The sequence below is a fragment of the Lampetra fluviatilis genome, chromosome 53, assembly GCF_964198595.1.
Source record: "Lampetra fluviatilis chromosome 53, kcLamFluv1.1, whole genome shotgun sequence".
NCBI lineage: Eukaryota > Metazoa > Chordata > Hyperoartia > Petromyzontiformes > Petromyzontidae > Lampetra > Lampetra fluviatilis.
Window position 1 is genome coordinate 9,024,387 of NC_136327.1, and position 18,290 is coordinate 9,042,676.

An 18,290-nucleotide genomic window follows, 5' to 3' on the forward strand; every position below is an offset into this window, starting at 1 on the left:
CGTACCCCGATGGTTCGCTCCGGGCGGGAGCGGTGTCGGCATCGGGGCCCTCCTCTCCCAGGTGCAGGGGGGCAGGGAGCCGCGCGTGGTCACCGGCCGAACAGCGGCATTGCCTTACTCGCCGCGACTGCTCGCCGTCATCCACTTAGTCCAGCAGAGCGTTCGGGAACTACGACGGGTTGTGTGTTGTTCGCCTCGGCGGGGAATTATCCGGGCCGAGGACGGCTCCTTCTTCACAGAAGGGGGGGGGCGGGGGTGTAGAGGATGTTGAGGACATCCTCACACACAGACACCGCACAACCACGGGTCAAGGGTCACGGGAGCGCTGCCGTGTCCGCCACGCAAGCCGAGTGCTGAGTGGAGGACACTCCGACCGGACTGGCCCCAGGAGGAGTAACAGGGTGGGGGAAGCCCGAGAAGGATTGTCAAAGGGGAGACAACCCCGTGAGGGTTCACCCTGAGAAGGGAGTGGGTGTTAAACAAGGGGGGGGGGGGGGGCGATACAAGGGAGAGGAGTTGGAGAGTTCGAGGTTGGTTATTAGAGGATGAGTGGAAGTACGGTGTGAGTTGCCTTGGAAATAAAGATCCTGCTTAACCATCTCAAGTCTGCTCTTCTAAAGTATGAAAAAATAAGAATTGGTGAGACGAGGTCCTAAAGAAGGCTGCTGTGTCTGGTACAGTCCAATCAGTTTCAAGGACAATGCATTTACATTACCAGAGCATGTTGGTCTGGATGTTCACTGTGTGCGGTTAATGCAGTGATTTGATTCCTTGCAAAAGGCTTCCATTTGGTATTTGAACATTTTAACACAACTCCTGTTTTATTGCCAGAAAGGGTAAAACCTATTCCTTTTTCTTCTCGAACCGGTAACCGTTTGCAGCGGAGCGTGGCCAACGAATTGCGCCGATTGGCTCGCTCGCTCGATTGCACAAACGGCACGGCAGGGCCCGCGGGTCTCTGCGTGGTTACAAGATGAAGGCGTTGGGCGGTAGTTTGGCGTGTGCGCTGGATACATAAAGAACCCATTGTACGACATTTTGGGCAACAACTATTTACTTTCCCGAGATTCGTAGCCCCCGGTCAGAAAGTTTTGTGGCGCCTCTCCGTCGGGAGGGTGAAGGCGCAGCCCTGCAGTCGCCCGCTCGCTCGCGCCGCCTCCGCCGTTGGGGGGGGGGGGGCGGCCCCCCACCAGCTCGCTCGTCCTCACACTCACACGCCCTGGGGGTGCCCACACTTTACCCCACCCCGCACTCACACGCCCTGGGGGTGCCCACACTGTACCCCACCTCACACTCACACGCCCTGGGGGTACCCACACTGTACCCCACCCCGCGCGGCTCTCCTGAACGGCTGAACCCAGGGGGTCTGCAATCTGCAGGCTGAGAAATCGTCCAATTCACTGTGGAAGTTCATTTTACCGTGGAAGTTAAGTTTACCATGAAAGTTAAGTTTACCATGAAAGTCCAGTTTACCATGAAAGTCCAGTTTACCATAAGATTCCAGTTCACTATGGAAGTCCAGTTTACCATGAAAGTTCAGCTGAGCATGAAAGTCCAGTTCAGTATGGAAGTCCAGTTGACCATGAAAGTCCAGTTCAGTATGGAAGTCCAGTTTACCATGAAAGTCCAGTTCACCATGGGCAGGGGTCGGCAACCTGCGGCTCCTTACGGGCTACTTCGTGGCGTTATTTGTCAAGGACCCACCTCGTGTGTCCACCACCACCTCGTGTGTCCACCACCACCACCTCGTGTGTCCACCACCACCACCACCTCGTGTGTCCACCACCACCACCTCGTGTGTCCACCACCACCACCTCCTCGTGTGTCCACCACCACCACCTCGTGTGTCCACCACCACCACCACCTCGTGTGTCCACCACCACCACCTCGTGTGTCCACCACCACCACCACCACCTCGTGTGTCCACCACCACCACCTCGTGTGTCCACCACCACCACCACCTCGTGTGTCCACCACCACCTCGTGTGTCCACCACCACCACCTCGTGTGTCCACCACCACCACCTCGTGTGTCCACCACCACCACCTCGTGTGTCCACCACCACCACCTCGTGTGTCCACCACCACCACCTCGTGTGTCCACCACCACCACCACCTCGTGTGTCCACCACCACCACCTCGTGTGTCCACCACCACCACCTCGTGTGTCCACCACCACCACCTCGTGTGTCCACCACCACCACCTCGTGTGTCCACCACCACCACCACCTCGTGTGTCCACCACCACCACCTCGTGTGTCCACCACCACCACCACCACCTCGTGTGTCCACCACCACCTCGTGTGTCCACCACCACCACCTCGTGTGTCCACCACCACCACCACCTCGTGTGTCCACCACCACCACCACCTCGTGTGTCCACCACCACCACCTCGTGTGTCCACCACCACCACCACCTCGTGTGTCCACCACCACCACCACCTCGTGGGTCCACCACCACCACCTCGTGTGTCCACCACCACCACCACCTCGTGTGTCCACCACCACCACCTCGTGTGTCCACCACCACCACCACCTCGTGTGTCCACCACCACCACCACCTCGTGTGTCCACCACCACCACCTCGTGTGTCCACCACCACCACCACCACCTCGTGTGTCCACCACCACCACCACCACCACCTCGTGTGTCCACCACCACCACCACCACCTCGTGTGTCCACCACCACCACCTCGTGTGTCCACCACCACCACCACCTCGTGTGTCCACCACCACCACCACCTCGTGTGTCCACCACCACCTCGTGTGTCCACCACCACCACCTCGTGTGTCCACCACCACCACCACCACCACCTCGTGTGTCCACCACCACCACCACCTCGTGTGTCCACCACCACCACCACCTCGTGTGTCCACCACCACCTCGTGTGTCCACCACCACCACCACCTCGTGTGTCCACCACCACCACCACCACCTCGTGTGTCCACCACCACCACCACCTCGTGTGTCCACCACCACCACCACCACCACCTCGTGTGTCCACCACCACCACCTCGTGTGTCCACCACCACCACCACCTCGTGTGTCCACCACCACCACCACCTCGTGTGTCCACCACCACCACCACCTCGTGTGTCCACCACCACCACCACCACCTCGTGTGTCCACCACCACCACCACCACCTCGTGTGTCCACCACCACCACCACCACCTCGTGTGTCCACCACCACCACCACCACCTCGTGTGTCCACCACCACCACCACCACCTCGTGTGTCCACCACCACCACCACCACCTCGTGTGTCCACCACCACCACCACCACCTCGTGTGTCCACCACCACCACCTCGTGTGTCCACCACCACCACCACCTCGTGTGTCCACCACCACCACCACCTCGTGTGTCCACCACCACCACCACCTCGTGTGTCCACCACCACCACCACCACCTCGTGTGTCCACCACCACCACCACCTCGTGTGTCCACCACCACCACCACCTCGTGTGTCCACCACCACCACCACCTCGTGTGTCCACCACCACCACCACCTCGTGTGTCCACCACCACCACCACCTCGTGTGTCCACCACCACCACCACCTCGTGTGTCCACCACCACCACCTCGTGTGTCCACCACCACCACCACCACCACCTCGTGTCCACCACCACCACCACCTCGTGTGTCCACCACCACCACCTCGTGTGTCCACCACCTCCACCACCACCACCTCGTGTGTCCACCACCACCACCACCTCGTGTGTCCACCACCACCACCACCTCGTGTGTCCACCACCACCACCACCACCTCGTGTGTCCACCACCACCACCACCACCACCACCTCGTGTGTCCACCACCACCACCTCGTGTGTCCACCACCACCACCACCACCACCTCGTGTGTCCACCACCACCACCTCGTGTGTCCACCACCACCACCACCTCGTGTGTCCACCACCACCACCACCACCACCTCGTGTGTCCACCACCAGCACCACCACCACCTCGTGTGTCCACCACCAGCACCACCACCACCTCGTGTGTCCACCACCAGCACCACCACCACCTCGTGTGTCCACCACCAGCACCACCACCACCTCGTGTGTCCACCACCAGCACCACCACCACCTCGTGTGTCCACCACCAGCACCACCACCACCTCGTGTGTCCACCACCAGCACCACCACCACCTCGTGTCCACCACCAGCACCACCACCACCTCGTGTGTCCACCACCAGCACCACCACCACCTCGTGTGTCCACCACCAGCACCACCTCGTGTGTCGTCCACCACCACCACCTCGTGTGTCGTCCACCACCACCACTTCGTGTGTCGTCCACCACGTGTCCACCACCACCTCGTATCCACCACCACCACTGGCGCATTGCGGCTCTTGAGAGTGCGAGTATTCTTTTAGCTTTTAACCCGAATTCGAAATAAAAGTCTCTTCTTATTGTTTTGTCTGTCGACCCCCGGGGCTCAACTATGGCGTGTGGCAGAGACTCGAGAGGCAACTGAATTTAAAATCGTCTGAGAGTGAAAACGCATTTCTCTAGAGCTGCTCTTCGTGGTCAGATTGTTATCCTTCCGCCCCGCACGCTCGGGGATGAGCGCGGTTGGCATCGTACGGTGCAACAGAAGTTCAAAGATCCCCCGTGTAGCCTTAACAGACTGTCGGGACAAGTGCTGTCAGCGAGCACCTATGAAGGCCGGCACAGCACACGAGGAGAGTGGATGGGCCAGCACCACGCCCGACCGCCTTTGTCTCCCGAATGGTGACATTTACACACCGCACCAAGTACTCATGAGGCTGAGTCGACCTGAGGGAGGACCCAGGACCAGTTTAAATATTCGTCACTGGTGTGGTGGCCACTAGCGGGAATCGAACCCGGTTTCGCCAGGTTTGTAGCGCAGCGCGCTAACCAATACACCACCGCTCCCTCATGCACACACACACACGCACATGCACACACGCACACACGCACACACACACATGCATGCACACGCACACAACCAACGGGAGGCCACACCAATCCTGCCAGTTTCGCGGATTTTATTTTCAACTCGGCTTCTCCGCACTCAACGAGTTTTACTACGCTGCTTTCTTAAAAATGCGCGGCGCACCAGTCAAACCGTACGAGATGAGGTGGGGAGAGAAAAGGTGCGGGGGTGGGGGGGAGAGAGAAGAGGTGGAGGAGCAACCCCTCCCAGTTGTCAGGCCACATCACTTGGCAGCGGCCTGGGTCTTGAGGTAGTCCTCAAAGTAGACGTTGCACGCGATGGTGAAGGAGGCCACCATGGCGGCGAACTCGGAGAAGTCCAGCTCCCCGTCGCCATCCGCGTCCAGGTCCTTGAGCAGCTTGTCCACGGTGGTGGGGTCCTTCTTGCCCTGCGACGCACACAGCGGGCGGGCGGGCAGACGCACACCACGCGGGGTCAAACAACGCTCGCCCAGACACGCTCACGCCGGCATGGGGGCCTGGCCTTGCCGCCTGGCCACGCCGCCATTAGGCCATCCGTCGGCTTCATCGGTCCCGGTCATCATCAGCATCATCGTCACCTCCTCAATCCTTAATCCCAACACCGCGCGACCAACCCTCCCACCGCGCCACCACCGTCACCACGATAGCGTCTCAAGTCGAGTCCGTTGTATCCAGGCGAGAACTCGGAGAGACCACGCTGAGCCTCATTAGCAAGAGTGACCTGGATCCCTCACCCACCATCATCACCTCACCCTCTACCACCATCCTCACCACCACCACCACCCACCATTCAGATCCTGCCAGACACCAGGTGACCCGGAATTTTACGGAAAAAGTCGTCCGATAGGCGAGCGAGGGGAAGGGAGGGGGCGAGAGGGGGGCCGAGGGAGGGGAAGAGGGGGAGGGGCGAGAGGAAGGGGGGGAGGGGGTGCGGCACCTTGAGGAAGCCGCCTAGCTCGTTAGACACCAGGTCCTTGAGCTCGCGCTTGCACAGTGTGTACTTGTTGCCCTCCTTGCCGGCGTACTGGTGGAACACCGAGATCAAGTCCTGCATCACCTTCTCCAGGTTGGACACCGACATGCTGAAGGCTGCACGCACAGAGACGACACAGAGAGAAAGAGAGAGACAAAGGCGGCTGTGATTGGGGTGGAGGGGGCGATGAGGTTGTTGAAGTTGTTGTTGTGCGGGTTGTCTCGATTGTTGCAGCCAAGCACCGATTAGTCTGTGGGTACGTGAGTAGGTGGGTGGGTAGAGGAGCGGGTGGGTGGGTAGAGGAGTGAGTGGGTGGGTAGGTAGGAGTGAGTGGGTGGGTAGAGGTGTGGTTGTCTTGACAACAGTTTAAATCTCAGTGGGGGTGGATTCCGATTGAAACTGGACAAATCTGCCGCGACAGTTTCCGTCAACAGCATAAGATTTTAAACAAAGACAAAGATCCCCCGTGCAGCCTGCACAGGCTGTTGGGACACACTGTGCCCAGGCGCTCGTTGTGAAGGCCGAGTCGACCTAGGGGAGGGGAGGGCCCAGGAAAATTCCCCACCCAGCGCCGGCCGTGCCCGAGAATCGCCGCGCCAACCGCTGCGCCACCGCTCCCCGGAGCACCCGGGCAGGAGGGGGGGGGGGCGAGACGAGGGGGGGGGGTGGACGCGGCCGATCTCGCGCTTGGGCTCGCGGTCCCCACGGTCGCGCGCAACCCAGATGCTATAGGCTGCTGCTGCTGCGGCTGCTGCAGCTGCTGCGTTCCCGCTCGTCCGTGCGTCTCATCACAAAGTGGGGAGCAGCGGTGTCGAGGTTCACGTGCCACGCTGCGGACCCGGCCACCCGAGTTCAATTCCTGCTCGCGGCCAACTCCTGGCGAAGATTATCTGAACCGGTCCGTGCCGGCCTTCACGAGGCGCTGCTGCCTAACAGCGCTCGCCCCAACGCTCCGTTGGGGCTACATGGGAAGCTCCGTGTCTTTGGTTAAAAATCGCATCGTACTGTACAGAGATCTTGCCGCACAAACTCCGTCCTCGGGCCATCTCCATGTTTGGGTTCCACGTTCACAGATTTAACATCAAAGAGAGCGGCGCGTAATCAACGAGCCAGTTGCGGCAGTCCCACCAACACCACCCCGTGGCCACGGTCCCAGTCCCAACGAAAAGCAGCCAGGCCATCTACACCCCCCCCCCCAGCCACTCATTCACTCATCTGGCCCTCTACATTAAAATACCAACAAAAAAAAATCACAAATCCCACCAGTCACACAGCTTCCTTGTCACGGCATCATCCCAGCGGCAATGGTTTAAGACCCCCAAGGCAAACACTCTGGGTTTGAGTCGAGGTGTCTCTGCCACCATCTGCGATTAAACCAGACTCTCAATAACGAGCTGATCGCACGAGTCTCCAACACTCGTGACAATCATGCGCGATGGCGGGATCACGTGGCAGTGGCTCCGCTGCTACACGTGGCTGCCGGCAAACTCCACCCTGGAGGCAGCAGCGAGGGTTGGTGGCTCACGCACACACGCACACACGCACGGAGCTTGTGACCCTCCCCACGTCTTCCCGTGGGTGTCAAGGAAGGGCCAACCCCCGTGGCACCAGGTAGCAGGCGGTGCAGCAAAGCGTGGACTCATCTCCGTCCGTTTCCCATCTGTACGGGGATCGAGCGTTGTCCCCCCCCCACCTCCAGTTGCTCCGGGTTCCTTCCAAACGTGGCAAAGTCAGCATTTAAAATCGGTAGAAAATCTCAAACTAAGAACCCTAATACAGGTCCCTCCTGACAGTCCTACGACTCGGCGTGGGCCTCCTGGATACATAAATAAATAAATATATGGATTTTGCCGTGAACCGGTTTTCACCTTCAGTATCTCATTGCCAGTCGAGTCGGGCTCGCGTGAACCAATAGCAGTGCCAATTGTTTACCCACGGAGTACAGTGCAGTCTCCAACTCTTATTATTATTATTACATCATTCTCTGGCCTCTACATGATAGCAAGAAAAGGCCCAGTGCCTGAAACGTTGCCTGTTATACATTTTAAACAGTTTTTTTTTATTTTACCAGGTAAAGAACGCTTTATCAGCAGCGAGCTGGCTATCACAAATCATAGCTCAACGAAGTGGCTTACCACGTGTGGAAATGTATAGCAGCCAAATATTCTCAAACACGTGATGTTGATTCTGAACGTGGCAGGGAAAGAAACTGGAGGACCTGGAGAGAAAAAAATCCACGTGACCACGGTGAGAGAGAGACGCAGCCTCCAAATATCTAGCAGGCATCGCGGCCGGGATCGAACCCACGACCTCCTGTGTACCAGGCGAGGTAGTTGACACCTCCTAGCCACCGTGGTGCCCATTGCACCGTCCAAGGCCACACGCACGCGCGGAGTTATCACTGCCACCGAATGTGGCGGTGTGGGAGGGGGGGGTTGTAGTTCGACGCACAATTACATCGACGCCGCGACACAACGCGACAACAATCCGTGCCGTTGTGGAGCTACAAGGAACAAAGCTCACAAGCGTGCCCAAATGGCTCCACGTCCAAATCCAATCGCCCTCACCACATCATGAAAACCCAAAACCCGCCCAAAGTATTAACGAGCCTCCGTTTGAGAACGCGAAGCGTGCTGGCATCCCGCCACGATCGGCAATGCTTTTTATAAGTTACAACAACAACGAAAAGGCGCCCGTCAATATTTTGAGAGGCCCGGCGTGTTATTTGCACGGCGGGCGCTGGGCACCGAGGCGTCTGGAGAGCCGACGTTTCTCTGGGAGATGGAGCAACGAAAAAAAGGGGCAAAGGTAGTCGGCACGAAGCTTGAAAGAAAAAAAAATAAACTTCAATCGCAAGGATCGGGGGAGAGGCGACCGGTGGCTTGGGGAGGCCTTCATCCAGCAGTGAATGGACCGTGGCCGATGTGGCGAGCAGCAAATGGCAGAGAGGGGGTTGTGACGCCATGGCTTGCTCAGGTGGGTCCTGGGCGGTGGGAACACTTCTCCCCTTCCAAGACGCCCCAGATCAGCGTGGGAAGAGGAGACCAAACACCACTCGAGAGAGAGCTCCCTCTTAGCGAAGGGTCCTTCTGCCAGCAGTTGACGCGAGCGAGCGACGCAGCTGCAGGGCTGCACCTTTGCCCTGCAACTGGGATACGAGGGCGTTGTGCTCCACTGCTGGGAGGGATAACAATTTAGGAGGTGGGGGGGGGATCCGTTGAGAACATCAACGGTCGAGAGAAACCCCAGCATCACCACGGCGCCATCGTACCAGAAGACTTCGCATCGCCAGCCCGGAAAAAAAAGAAACGATACCACGGGTTTCGGCGAACCGCAGAGACACGTGTACACGAAGCACACGTCGGCCTTCCCCGTGCAGAACTGCGCGACGGATCTTTTTTGCACAATACACAAAGGCCGGTCGCTTTGCGTACACGTGTCGCTGCGGTTCGTCGAGAGTGGCGGTTTTCCGGCCCGCGCCGCGAAGTCTTCTGGCACAACGGCAGTGGCGGTTGACGATGGGATTCTCTCGAGCGTTTATTCGGTGAGATGTTATTGCCCCAGCCGACATCCATTGACATGTTGCACCCATATGTTCCCTCAATGCCCCCAAGAGATCTAGGGGGGGGGGGGGGGGGGAATGCAGATATTTTCTCTGCATTTCCAGGTCGATGCGCTTCGGTCTATGGGTGACCAAGATGTTTCCCCGTGTGGTCCCCAGGCGATGGAACGCTCGTCCATGAGGCATCAAGGATTTCTCAGAGTCTGTGGACAGTTTTCAAATGAGTCTTAAAACCTATTCATTATTTTTATGACGAGTGTCTGCAGCTGCTTGTGTCCTGTGCGGCGCTTCGAGATTCTTGATGAAAAGCGCTGTACAAACGGAATATATTCTACTACTTTGTTGGCATTAGCGCAGCTCAGGCGGTTGGCGACCTGCGGCTCCGGAGTCGCGTGCGGCTCTTTATGGACCGCTGATTCGTGGCGTTACTTCAGGACCACCACCACCGTCTCTCGTATTCACCACCACAATGCATTTCGGCTCTTGAAATGTTGGAGGGGTTTTTGCTTTGTTTTACAGAACTCGAGATAAATGTATCTTCTTGTTGTGTTGGTTGCAGACCCCTACCTAGCTGAATGGGCCCTGCAAGTGGGGATACCAAGCATCGGTGACTTGTACTGCGCTTCTTCTACCGTCGCACGCTTGCTGATGTAGATGCAGAGCAACTGCAAAGTCACATTCAGCTGGTCAAGCCCAGATATAACCGCGTCAGGAGCAGCGGACTGGATCATCGCCGTGACGCTGCCTTCGTATTTGTGGATGGGCCATTGCGTCGTTGTATGCGGTCTGTTCTGAATGACCACAGTCGCACACTGCTCGAGTTTTTTTTACTTACATTCGTCAGGCAGCCAGATCTCCTGCCATGGTTTGTGTAGTGGATGCGGTTTGGGGTGGACCGTGATCTTCCTTTCAAGATCAACCCCAGGGATTGTCTTCGTTTTTTCTCAAGGCATATGATTGCGTGTTCTTCTGAACTAGCGCTGGCGAGTCCTGATGCAGATGCCACCGGTCTACAGTTGTCCAGACCTCCATCACATTTGCTGGGACAAAAAATAAAAACCGAGGGACCCACAATTCGGTTCTTTTCAGAACGTGTCCACTGCGTTGGTGTTCGCAGGTGCACTGTGTGGTCTCGACAATACCACCCCCGGGTCTGTTCCGTGACCTCCTGCCAGCCAGCCTTCGACATTTCGCTTGGCCTCAAAGTGCACCTAGCCTGGCACGAGCACCACGTGGTGACGAGGTCACCGCCACTTAGTGGCAAGCTGTGGTGGTTGTTGTTGTTGTGTTCTCGGGTCTTGGCACTGCGTTGTTGTGCCCAGGGATCTGCTTCGGGTGACTATATTTGTGCAACATATGAAAAAAAATCGGCAATTAGAAGAAAACCGCACCACAGAGACGCGAGCTCAGAGTTCCACAGCCAAACAGCCGCCTTCACGAGAGAGAGGGACACGGCGCGGAGGCCCAAACGAGCGGCGTTGTTTGTAGCCAGGCCACGATGAGCAGCGTGGCGCATCTGGCACAGAGCCCCACTCTGTTCGTCGCTTCTAAATCCGGCCCTCAAACAGGATGAGTTTGCTTGATCAGAGAAAGAAAAGAAAAACACACACACGAGAAATATTAATACTCCCCGTCGCCTCATCACGCTCTGGGAGATGCCAAGTCACGGGCTCCGCCGTGGAAGGCACGATGCTGACCGCGCGTTCGCGGTCGCGAGATCGCGCACGGCGTGGCGTGGCGCATTGCCGCGAGAGCGCAGTGGCAATGTAGTTCAAAATGACACTTCTATTACAAATAATCTTATGCCTCGAGCTTCCCAGGCTACATACTACTGGCTGGGCTACTGTCGACCCCGACAAGTGGCTGCGTTGTTTTGTGGCTGCGGCCACAGACAAAGGGAGCTACACACACACAGTCATCAGGACGCCATCTTGGCAGGGGGCACGCTGTGCGTGTGAGAATGAGGGGGTGGTGTGGAAAATACTTAAAGGAACACGCATTCCGCCGTGTTCACGGACAAATAAGCGTTCATTTTGTAACAAGAAAACATATTGCAAGCGTTTGCTTTCGGTTTGTTTCATTTTAATGCTGGTGGAAGTAATTTCGGCCCATCTCTAGAGCCTGTTTTCCTGAAAGTTTCCCCCGGATTGGAGTGGTTCGCTCGGCTGACTGCAGTCTCCTACCCTCCTCCCACCCACCGCTGACTGGGCCTGGCTCACAGCACGTGACCTCTGCCCACCAGAGCAATGCATCACACACACTATCCAACCAGAATTTAACAAATATAATATAGCGATGTCGTCTATATATTGTCGATGCAGCAAGAACAGTGTAAGGAAATTTTCGATATTTACAAACGCAACATTTATAGTGATTTTATCATTGAACATGTTTAATGACTCTGGTTGGATGGATCCTCGGTTATCCAATATCTACTGCAATAAAAAACGTGATCTGCCAGTTATTTTAATTCTGCAAAGTTATTCAATGTTGTCGGTAAGGAACAAAATATCATCGTAGAGCAACAAATGTCAGGGCAGAGAAGTGGGAGTAATGAACGCAGGCGACTGACACTGTTCATTTAAAGTTGATGTTTATAAAAAAGAAGTATTACCTATTTTTATTTTAACAGTTAAGGAGGTCCACTGAGCTTTGTAGCTTTTTTTCAGAAGCGACCTGGCCACAAATGATAGCGCAACGAAGCGGCTCATCGTCGTGGGGGAACTTACAGCAGCCGAATACTCTAAAATGGGTGAATGTTGATTATAAAACGTGGAAGGGCAAAACCGAAGGACCCGGTGAGAGACACGCAAACTACAAATATACAGCAGCAGGCGTCAGGGTCACGATTGGACCCACGACCTCCTGGACACCAGGCGAGACAGTTAACATCTCCTCGCCACCACTGAAGGCGATGTCCCCACTCGCGTGAGCGTCGAGGGCACCTCTACTCGCCCTCCTGCTTACAGCCCTACAGAGCCAGTGGTGGACATTCCACATTCCTATGGCGCCACCGCGAGATGTGAACTACATTGCTCCCAGTGTCATTTTTTTCTCCGGCATATTCACATCCTAGAGAACATTGTACGATTACATACAGCGGCAGATGGAGGGCTTGCACATGGCGCGAGTATTGGAGGGTTGTGAGAGGAGCTTGACCAATCACAGCCTCCCTTACCACAGCCACGGGTTCTCAGCGGACTCTAATAAAGAACGGTGATTATAATGACACAGTGTTAGTTTTATAATGCACACGTACCTTCACCGGGTATCATTATTTGCTGTTACTGCCTTGAAAAGGAAAGCCAAATGGGCGACGTTTCCCCCTTCATAGCACGTGAAGGGCCATTGCCTGATACGTCACTTGTCTCATTTTTGCACTCCAATCGTCGTCGTTGTGGTAACGGTCTGATCCGGTGGCCTCTCCTGGACATCTGGAGACTAAAGAGCTTCATAGCTTATCGGATTTCCTCGAGGATAAATAAATAGGATTCGGATTCTTTATTTTAAGGCCACGGTGTTATTCCTGACCAATGTATTGGTGGTGGTGGAGTACTTAAAATCGGGTAACAAGTGGGGGGCACATCGTGCCTCTGTAGTGGGGGGCACTTGGACGGATGACGTTTCACGGGGGGGGGGGGGGCGGAATCCCCTGACGAAGGAATCGACTATGGAGATGGCGAGTCGCACGGAGCGAGACTCGCCATCACTTCGCCTCGCAGGGCAGAGCCGCAGCAGCAGGCAACACAAGCCCGCAGCAGCAGGCAACACAAGCCCGCAGCAGCAGGCAACACAAGCCCGCAGCAGCAGGCAACACAAGCCCGCAGCAGCAGGCAACACAAGCCCGCAGCAGCAGGCAACACAAGCCTACTGCAGCAGACAACACAAGTCTACAGCAGCGGTGATGATGATGGGCCGTGCGTGGGAGTGATGGGCGGAGAGGGCAGTGGGTGATGGGCCGGGAGGGGGGCAAGGCAGTGGGATGCCAACATTGCGCAACACTCGCCACGCTTACCACACTGCACCACGCTCACCACTCCCTGCGCTCACCACATTCCTCACCTGGACGACACCGCTATGCACTGCACCACTCCCTCCCCCTCTCTTTCTTATTACACTGCACCCTGTAGACTCACCACCCACACTCACCAACACTGTCCCGTGACTCACCACCCACTCACCAACTCCCCGCACCACGCCGGTGGCCACATTCCAGAGCGGCCGCGTCAAGCGGGGACGGCCGTCGCGAGCCAAGAGGAAGCGGCAGAGAGAGTGGGGGGGAGAGAGTGGGCGGAGAGAGTGGGGGGAGAGAGAAAGAGTAGAGAGAGTGGGGGTGGAGAGTGTGGGGAGAGTGGGGGGGAGAGAGAGTGTGGGGGTGAGAGTGTAGGGAGAGTGGGGGTGGAGAGTGTGTGGAGCGTTTGGGGAGTACAGAGTGAGGGGAGAGATGGCGAGATACAGGGTGGGGAGATTAGAGGAGAGTGGTGGGGGTGGGTGGGGGATGGTGGAGGGGGTGGTGGTGGGTGGGGGTGGCCACACCTTCACCCCGCGCCTCAGGAATGTGGCGCGACCTGCGCAGGTGGGTGGCGATGGTGAGTGGGGTGAGGCGATGGTGAGTGGGGTGAGGCGATGGTGAGTGGGGTGAGGCGATGGTGAGTGGGGTGAGGCGATGGTGAGTGGGGTGAGGCGATGGTGAGTGGGGTGAGGCGATGGTGAGTGGGGTGAGGCGATGGTAAGTGGGGTGAGGCGATGGTGAGTGGGGTAAGGCGATGTGAGTGGGGTGAGGTGATGGTGAGGTGATGGCGAGTGGGGAAAGGCGATGGTGAGTGGGGTGAGGTGAGGTGATGGTGAGTGGGGTGAGGTGATGGTGAGTGGAGTGAGGTGATGGTGAGGTGATGGTGAGTGGGGTGAGGCGATGGTGAGTGGGGTAAGGCGATGGTGAGTGGGGTGAGGTGATGGTGAGGTGATGGCGAGTGGGGTGAGGTGAGGTGATGGTGAGTGGGGTGAGGTGATGGTGAGGTGATGGTGAGTGGGGTGAGGTGATGGTGAGTGGGGTGAGGTGATGGTGAGTGAGGCGATGAGTGGGGCGAGGTGATGGTGAGCGGGGTGAGATGATGGTGAGGCGATGGTGAGTGGGGTGAGGTGATGGTGAGGCGATGGTGAGTGGGGTGAGGTGTTGGTGAGTGGAGTGAGGCGATGGTGAGGTGTTGGTGAGTGGGGTGAGGTGTTGGTGAGTGGAGTGAGGCGATGGTGAGGTGTTGGTGAGTGGAGTGAGGTGATGGTGAGGCGATGGTGAGTGGGGTGAGGTGTTGGTGAGTGGGGTGAGGTGTTGGTGAGTGGAGTGAGGTGATGGTGATGTGTTGGTGAGTGGGGTGAGGCGATAGTGACGGAGGCAGCCGAGCGGAATTCACGCGGACAAAATCCGCGCTCTGCAGCTGCAGCGAGACCCGCCTAGAGCCACACCCAGAGGGTCAGAGACACGAGGGGAGACAGACACGGGGAGACACAGACACGGAGGGAGACAGAGACACGGGGAGAATCAGAGACACGCCTAGAGGGTCAGAGACACGCCTAGAGGGTCAGAGACACGCCTAGAGGGTCAGAGACACGCCTAGAGGGTCAGAGACACGCCTAGAGGGTCAGAGACACGGGGCGAGACAGAGACACGGGGAGAGACAGAGACACGCCTAGAGCCACGCCCAGAGGGTCAGAGACACGGGGGGACAGAGACACGGCGAGACAGAGACACGGTGGGAGACAAAGACACGGGGGGACAGAGACACGCCGAGACAGACAGTGTCTGTCTCTCTGTTTTTGCAAACGGAGATCGAAAAAGTTGTGGGGCGAATTCAGAGAGTGATACAATGGAGATTGGGACTCACAGGGGAACATCTATCACAACCACCAACACCACCAACACCACCACAACCATCTACCACCAACACATCACCAGGTGAGCGAGGTCTCGCCCTCACCTGGCGCCCCCGAGATACGCAACCCAAGGCGGAGCCTGGATCGTGCTAGATGGGCGACCACTGTGCATGAGCCGGGTGCCATAGGCCGCGCTGGTGGGCAGCAGAGAAGCGATGCAGCAAACGCCACTGTTGGACCGCACTTCTGCGCTCCCGCGTCGATGCTGAACACCGCGTGACCACCGCCAGCAGCGGCGCGCGCGGCGACCTGCGTGGTGAAGCGTGGTCTAAGGTGGCGAAGCGTGGTCTAAGGTGGCGAAGTTGGTCTAAGGTGGCGAAGTTGGTCTAAGGTGGCGAAGCGTGGTCTAAGGTGGCGAAGTTGGTCTAAGGTGGCGAAGTTGGTCTAAGGTGGCGAAGCGTGGTCTAAGGTGGCGAAGCGTGGTCTAAGGTGGCGAAGCGTGGTCTAAGGTGGCGAAGTTGGTCTAAGGTGGCGAAGTTGGTCTAAGGTGGCGAAGCGTGGTCTAAGGTGGCGAAGCGTGGTCTAAGGTGGTGAAGTTGGTCTAAGGTGGCGAAGCGTGGTCTAAGGTGGTGAAGTTGGTCTAAGGTGGCGAAGCGTGGTCTAAGGTGGTGAAGTTGGTCTAAGGTGGTGAAGCGTGGTCTAAGGTGGTGAAGTTGGTCTAAGGTGGCGAAGCGTGGTCTAAGGTGGCGAAGCGTGGTCTAAGGTGGCGAAGCGTGGTCTAAGGTGGCGAAGCGTGGTCTAAGGTGGCGAAGCGTGGTCTAAGGTGGCGAAGCGTGGTCTAAGGTGGCGAAGCGTGGTCTAAGGTGGCTAAGCGTGGTCTAAGGTGGTGAAGCGTGGTCTAAGGTGGTGAAGCGTGGTCTAAGGTGGCTAAGCGTGGTCTAAGGTGTGAAGTGCGGTCTAAGGTGGCGAAGCGTGGTCTAAGGTGGTGAAGTTGGTCTAAGGTGGTGAAGTTGGTCTAAGGTGGCGAAGCGTGGTCTAAGGTGGCGAAGCGTGGTCTAAGGTGGTGAAGTTGGTCTAAGGTGGCGAAGCGTGGTCTAAGGTGGCGAAGTTGGTCTAAGGTGGCGAAGCGTGGTCTAAGGTGGCGAAGCGTGGTCTAAGGTGGCTAAGCGTGGTCTAAGGTGGCGAAGCGTGGTCTAAGGTGGCTAAGCGTGGTCTAAGGTGGCGAAGCGTGGTCTAAGGTGGCTAAGCGTGGTCTAAGGTGGTGAAGCGTGGTCTAAGGTGGCTAAGCGTGGTCTAAGGTGTGAAGTGCGGTCTAAGGTGGTGAAGTGCGGTCTAAGGTGGTGAAGCGCGGTCTAAGGTGGTGAAGCGTGGTCTAAGGTGGTGAAGCGTGGTCTAAGGTGGCGAAGCGTGGTCTAAGGTGGCGAAGCGTGGTCTAAGGTGGTGAAGCGCGGTCTAAGGTGGTGAAGCGCGGTCTAAGGTGGTGAAGTGTGGTCTAAGGTGGTGAAGCGCGGTCTAAGGTGGTGAAGTGTGGTCTAAGAAGGCAAAGGGGACCCGTGTAGCCTCCAGACAGCTGGTTGGGGGAAAGTTGCCGTGAACAAGGCCGCTGGGCTGCCGACAGCAACCACGCCCGGCCGCCTTTGTCTTCCCAGCGCCGGCGCGTTACGCACCGTGAGCCGGGCCACGCGTGTTATACAGAGGGACGAGTAGACCAAGGGTGGCTACCCAGGTTATGGGATTCGTCGCCTCTTTGATGGCCGTGAGCGGGATTCGAACTCGGGACACCAATACGGACCGTCGGTTCAGTGCGCTAACCATTGCGCCACCGCTCTCCATCGAGTTCGTTCAATGCAACATTAAAAACGCACACGTATGTACTGTATATGTATGTTGGACTTATTTCGCACCGTACGTAGCCAACCGTGCTAATCGGAGGTGCGGTGTGTGGGTGGGATAACAAACTCCACACACAGACCAGCGAGACGCGTCCGTGGCCAAGCCACCACAAACCGTGGCTCGCCAGAGAGAGAGAGACAGAGAGAGCTCACCGTGGCTCAGTCCGAAACGCGCAGGACACTAAAGCGAGGCCACAGTCGTGCCAGTGCGCCCAGAGCAACCCACACCACGCAGGCGGGAGAGCGACACGACAACTCGCCGTGACAAGCGCAGCAGCAGCATCAGACCTCAACAGTGGCATAGACCTCCTCCCGAACAACAACATCATCATCATAAACAACATAAACATCATCATCAACAACATCGCTGCTGCTGCTCCGACTGGCATCGTGCCCGCGAGAAGACCGCGCGCGCAGCGCACCGTGGTTGGGTGCTTGGAGCCGAATAGGAGGACGTGGAAGAGCCGGAGTAGGCGAAGACTCGACGAGGGAGGCGGATGAACCGGTCTGGAAAATAGTTGAGCGACACGGAAATTGTTCAATTTATGTGGAGGAGCGGTGGGATGCGGTGACCAACGGCGAGGCGAAGAGGTGCGGTGGGCGGGGAATCCATCGCGATCGATTTGCTCTCCTCCCTCCCTCTCCCCGCATACCACGGCCTCTCTCATTTTCTCTCTTTACAACAACCGCCACACCCTGCTCCCCCCCCACACACTCACCGCAGTAAACCCTGCCTCTCCCCTCTCATCTCACTCCACTACCTCCACGCACTCTCCTACCTCTCCCCTCTCATCTCACTCCACTCCACGCACTCTCCTACCTCTCCCCTCTCATCTCACTCCACTCCACTCCACGCACTCTCCTACCTCTCCCCTCTCATCTCACTCCACTCCCTTCCACGCACTCTCCTACCTTTCCCCTCTCAACTCACTCCACTCCACGCACTCTCCTACCTCTCCCCTCTCATCTCACTCCACTCCCCTCCACGCACTCTCCTACCTCTCCCCTCTCATCTCACTCCACTCCCCTCCACGCACTCTCCTGCCTCTCCCCT

At 57.4% G+C, this 18,290-nt stretch overlaps 1 protein-coding gene across 4 annotated transcripts; it reads right to left on the bottom strand.

The window, feature by feature from the left end:
* Nucleotides 1–4,997: 4,997 nt before the first annotated feature.
* On the bottom strand, nt 4,998–17,919 carry LOC144949365 (protein S100-A1-like). 4 transcript variants are annotated; one of them, XM_078879354.1, is made up of 3 exons: nt 17,659–17,919; nt 5,879–6,030; nt 4,998–5,348 (listed from the first exon to the last, which is right to left on the bottom strand). In XM_078879354.1, the coding sequence occupies exons 2-3, from the start codon at nt 6,020–6,022 to the stop codon at nt 5,184–5,186; spliced, it is 309 nt and encodes a 102-aa protein (XP_078735480.1). In that variant the 5' UTR covers nt 6,023–6,030; nt 17,659–17,919; the 3' UTR covers nt 4,998–5,183. The 4 variants fall into 4 exon arrangements, with proteins under 4 accessions (XP_078735480.1, XP_078735483.1, XP_078735482.1 ...); XM_078879357.1 differs by lacking the exon at nt 17,659–17,919 and adding an exon at nt 13,658–13,743; XM_078879356.1 differs by lacking the exon at nt 17,659–17,919 and adding an exon at nt 13,647–13,736.
* Between the last annotated feature and the right edge of the window lie 371 nt (nt 17,920–18,290).